The sequence below is a fragment of the Nicotiana sylvestris genome, chromosome 9, assembly GCF_000393655.2.
Source record: "Nicotiana sylvestris chromosome 9, ASM39365v2, whole genome shotgun sequence".
In the NCBI taxonomy this organism is placed as follows: domain Eukaryota; kingdom Viridiplantae; phylum Streptophyta; class Magnoliopsida; order Solanales; family Solanaceae; genus Nicotiana; species Nicotiana sylvestris.
In genome coordinates this window covers 20397023-20402450 of record NC_091065.1, presented here as the reverse complement: position 1 = coordinate 20402450, position 5428 = coordinate 20397023, and the positions used below count along the sequence as shown (strand labels likewise).

The window sequence follows — 5428 nt, the reverse complement described above, 5'->3', positions numbered from 1 at the left end:
GCAACCGGATGCTCAATTGTTATCCCAGTTAAAATACAATAATTATTAAAAGCTTGGGATGTAAACTCACCAGCATTATCAAGACGAATTGTTTTAATTGCATAATCTGGAAATTGTGCTCTTAACTTTATTATTTGAGCCAACAATCTCGAAAATGCCATATTGCGAGTTGATAGTAAGTACACATGTGGCCATCTTGTAGATGCATCTACCAAAATCATATAATATTTGAATGGTCCACATGGAGGGTGAATGAGTCCACATATATCACCCTGTATACGTTCCAGAAATGTAGGGGATTCCATCATAATTTTAATAGTTGATGGTGTAATAATTAATTTTCTTTGAGAACATGCAGTACAAGAGAATTCCTTAAATTGAAGAATTTTTTGATTCTTCATTGCATGTCCATGTGAATTCTCAATTATTTTACGCATCATATTAGAACCAAGATGGCCCAACCGGTCATGCCAAATAATAAAATTATCTTGATTTGTAAATTTCTCGTTTACTACGGCATGTGTTTCAATCCTGCTAATACTTGTGTAGTATAAGCCAGAGGAAAGAGCAGGTAACATTTCAAGCACATATTTCTTACCGGACATTATTGTAGTAATATAAAGATATTCAATCTTTTCATCATTTGTAGTCTCAATATAATAGCCATTTTGTTGAATATCTTTGAAACTTAATAAGTTTCTTTGAGATTTACTACAATATAGTGTTTCATCAATAGCCAAATTTATTCCTCCTGGTAGTAATAAAATGGCTCTTCCAGAATCTTCAATTAATCTTGTACTACCGGATATTGTATTAACATTCACTTCTTTCATTACCAAATAAGAGAAATTCTCTTATCTTTTAAAATAGTGTGTGTTGTAGCACTCTCCAGAAGACATATATCATCTTTATTAATCTTGAGTCCAACTGAAGACTGGGGAATTTTCATATTCTTCATAAAAAAATACATCATAAGAAATATGAAAGACAAACAGAAAAAAAAGCATTAAGAAATACATTAGGAATGTAGAAACTAGCAACACATGATGCATTAGGAAAATACACTCAATAAAAATAAACTAGTTGCAAACATAAAAACTAATTATGGTGAAGAGGAGGAAAATGTCGGGTCGAGGAAGACCGATAATCAGGTTGGGAGCCTTAACTAAGGACAAAGCTCAAGAGTTGGAAGGGCGGTTGACGGTTATGGGAGCTTGGAGGAGCAATGGTGATGCGAACTCTATGTGGTCAACGACAACAAACTATATAAGAGAGGCTGTGAGAGAGGTGTTAGGGGTCTCAACGGGTGTCACCGGCAGGCACAAAGGAGAATGGTGGTGGAATGAAGTGGTACAAGGTAAAGTGGAAGCCAAAAAGGAGGCATATCGGGTGTTAGGGGGGAGCATAGGCGAGGGGGAGAGGCGAGCGTGCATGGAGAGGTATAAGGTAGCTAGGAAGGAAGCGAAGATGGCGGTCACGGAGGCTAAGACTGCGGCTTATAGTCGTATGTACGAGGAACTAGGGGAAAAAGAGGGGAGAATAAGTTATTTAGGCTGGCCAAGCTGAGAGAGAGGAAAGCTCGAGATTTAGACCGAGTGAGATGCATCAAGGACGACGGTGGGAGAGTATTGATGGAATATTCCCAGATTAAGAGGAGATGGCAGACTTACTTTCAGGATCTTCTTAATGAAGTAGGGGATCGGGATATTGTGCTCGGTGAATTGGAGCATTCCGAGAGTCACGCTGACTCTGGGTACTGTAGGCACATCAAGGTTGAGGAGCTCGTAGGAGCTATGAGTAAGATGAGTAGGGGCAAAGCGATCAGGCCTGACGAGATTCCGGTGGAATTTTGGAAGTGTGTGGGGAAAATAGGTTTGGAGTGGTTGACTAGGTTGTTGAATGTTATTTTTAAGGCGAAGAGGATGCCAGATAAGTGGAGGTGGAGTACGGTGGTCCCACTGTATAAAAACAAAGGTGATATCCAGAGCTGTAACAATTATAGGGGTATCAAATTACTAAGTCATACTATGAAAGTATGGGAAAGGGTAGTTGAAGCAAGGTTGAGGATGACGGTATCCGTCTTTGACAACCAATTTGGTTTCATTCCAGGTCGTTCTGCTACAGAAGCTATACACCTTGTTAGGAGGTTGGTTGAACAGTACAGAGATAAGAAGAAAGATCTGCACATGGTGTTTATTGACCTAGAAAAAGCGTATGACAAGGTTCCTAGAGAAGTTCTCTGGAGAAGCTTGAAGGCAAAAGGAGTGTCGGTTCCCTACATTATGGCGATTAAGGACATGTATGATGGGGCAAAGACTCGGATTAGGACAATGGGAGGCGACTCTGAGGATTTTCCGGTTGTTATGGAGTTATACCAAGGTTCTGTGCTCAGTCCGTTCCTATTCGCCCTGGTGATGGATGCGTTAACACATCACATTCAAGGGGATGTGCCATGGTGCATGCTATTCGTTGATGACATAGTTCTAATTGATGAGACGCGAACCGGTATTAACGAGAAGCTAGAGGTTTGGAGACAAGCTCTTGAATCTAACTGTTTCAATCTTAGCAGGACAAAGATGGAATACCTGGAGTGTAAGTTCAGCGCTGAGCAGAGGGAAGTGGGCGTGGATGTGAGGCTTGAATCGCAGGTCATCCAAAGTAGAGACAGCTTCAAGTACCTTGGGTCGGTTATCCAGGGGGGAGGGGAGATCGACGAGGATGTTACGCACCGTATCGGGGCAGGATGGATGAAGTGGAGGTTAGCATCTGGAGTATTGTGTGACAAAGGAGTGCCACTAACACTCAAAGGTAAGTTCTATAAAGCGGTGGTTAGGTCGGCCATGATGTATGGGGCTGAGTGTTGGCCGGTTAAGAAATCACATATCCAGAAGATGAAGGTAGCAGAAATAAGGATGTTGAGGTGGATGTGCGGGCATAGTAGGATGGATAAGATTAGGAATGATGATATTCGAAAGAAGGTGTGCGTGGCTCCCATTGATGACAAGATGCGGGAAGCAAGGCTCAGGTGGTTCAGTCAGGTTCAGAGGAGAAGCCCAGATGCTCCGGTAAGGAGGTGTGAACGGCTGGTTGTGGAGGGCTCGAGAAGAGGTAGATGGCAGCCTAAGAAGTATTGGGGGGAGGTGATTAGGCAGGATATGGCGATGCTTCAGATTTCCGAGGACATGACACTTGATAGGAATATGTGGAGGTCGAGTATTAAGGTTGTAGTCTAGGAAGTAGCTGAGTATTGTCTTATGTCATAACTTTGGGGGACTAGTTTGGTAAGGATACTATTTTGCTTTTGCTTGGTATCATGCCTCTTGATTTCATGTTGTTCTTATTTTTCATATATATATATATATATATGTATGTATTTCTTTCATATTGTTCTGTGGTGTTACTAATATTGTTTTCTTTTGTTCTTTTGTCCTTTTGTCTTATTGAGTCGAGGGTCTTTCGAAAACAGCTTCTCTACTCCTTTGGGGTAGGGGTAAGGTCTGCGTACACACTACCCTCCCCAGACCCCACTAGTGGGATTACACTGGGTTGTTGTTGTTGTTGTTGTATAGCTTCATTCCCCTGTAAGATGATTAGTTCTTCAGTCAATATCCTCAAAGAAGTCTCCAGCTTCTAAGTGAGTAATATTTGTTAGGCCTCCAAAATCATCATCTTTATATGCAAGATGTGACTTAGAATCATATTTGTTTGAGGGACCTGCTTCATCATCATTATTTTGAAAGGTCAAGTGTGCCTCCATATTATTTTTTTTCTGAGGGAGGCTTGATAAAGTTTGACACATACTAGTTTTACCTTTTGAATGATTAATTTGAGAACCCTTATTGTTCACCAATTTATTTCCACCATAATGATGATAATTGTTTCGTCCCCTGCCATGTCCACGTTTACGACCATGTCCATGACCACGGTAATTATTTTGTTTTCTTTCAAACCTATCATATGTTGCTACAACATTCACTTCCAGAAATGGAGTTGACCCAGTGGACAGGCTTCATGATTTTTTATTAATAGAGTATTATTCTGCTCTGCCACAAATAGGCATGTGATTAACTCAGAATATTTCTTAAAACCTTTTTCACGGTATTGTTGTTGTAGCACCACATTTGAAGCGTGAAAAGTAGAAAATATTTTTTCCAATAAATCCTCATCTGTGATAGTGTCTCCACATAATTTTAATAGAGAACTTACTTTAAAGGTAGCAGAATTATACTCACTTACGATTTTAAAGTCTTGCAGCCTTAAATGTATCCACTCATACCGAGCTTTACATAATACCGTAAGTTTTAGGTGGTCATACCGATCCTTCAAATTGATCCATAATTCAAGTGGATCTTTTACGGTTAAATATTCAGTCTTTAACCCTTCATGTAGATGATGACGAAGGAAAATCATGACCTTTGCTTTATCCTGATTTGATGCTTCATTTCCTTGTATAATAGTATTTCCAAGACCTTTAGCGTCAAGGTGAATTTCAGCATCAAGGACCCATGATAAATAGTTTCTCCCGGTGATGTCAAGTGCCACAAATTCAAGTTTTGATAAATTTGACATAGTGAAAACTATCATAAAAGATGAATAAGTTAGAGAAATAATTATTGTCACACCTCCTTTTTACTCGCGCCCGCAGAGGGGCGCGGAGGAGGTTTTTTCAATTAAAGCACAATCGAAATGGGATTTTATTTAAAGATTCAGAGTCGCCACTTGAGAGATTAATGGTGTCCCAAGTCACCGGTTGAATCCCGAATCGAGGAAATGATTGACTCTGTATTACAGTCCGCGAACCAGAAATCCGAGTAAGGAATTCTGTTAACCCGGGAGAAGGTGTTAGGCATTCCCGAGTTCCGTGGTTCTAGCACGGTCGCTCAACTGTCATATCCGGCTTATTTATTTGATTTTAATACATGTTGAACCTATGTGCAAATTTTAACTGTTTACCGCTTTTATTATTATTATTATTAACGAGAATTGCAACGTCGTAAAAATACATCTCGAACCACGTCACATCAATGCACCCGTGGTTATTGACACATCTCAACTCTGTTGATATTTGGATTTGGGTCACATAAATGTGCACCCGAGTTTAAGAAAGTAAATTATTAAAGGCGCGCCTAAAGCGACTAGCGCATCATTATTTTGGGTAAGGCCGTAAAACTTTGCTAAACGGCCCATCCCGAAGTCTAAGTAATTTTACCAACACGTATAGAGGGCCCCGCATCATGTGTATTTTCGTTTGTCAAGGCTCGTCTCATTCATTATTTTTTTTTAAAAAAGAATTTGCAACGTCGTGGAAATGCATCTCGAACCACGTCACAATCAATGTACCCGTGATTAGCGACACATTTCGACTTCGTTGAGATTTGGATTTGGGTCACATAAATGCGCACCCGAGTTTAGGGAGGTAATGTTATTA

General features: G+C 40.2%; 1 protein-coding gene across 1 annotated transcript; it reads left to right on the top strand.

Annotated features, from left to right (window-relative positions):
• The first annotated feature begins 1104 nt into the window (after nucleotides 1-1104).
• LOC138877312 (uncharacterized) lies at nucleotides 1105-1566 on the top strand. The gene has a single exon (XM_070156911.1). The coding sequence runs from the start codon at nucleotides 1105-1107 to the stop codon at nucleotides 1564-1566; it is 462 nt and encodes a 153-aa protein (XP_070013012.1).
• The last annotated feature ends 3862 nt before the right edge of the window (nucleotides 1567-5428 follow it).

Bases quoted from the DNA above. Each gene is read 5' to 3' on its own strand.
- LOC138877312 (XM_070156911.1), top strand. From the start codon at position 1,105: ATGGTGAAGAGGAGGAAAATGTCGGGTCGAGGAAGACCGATAATCAGG.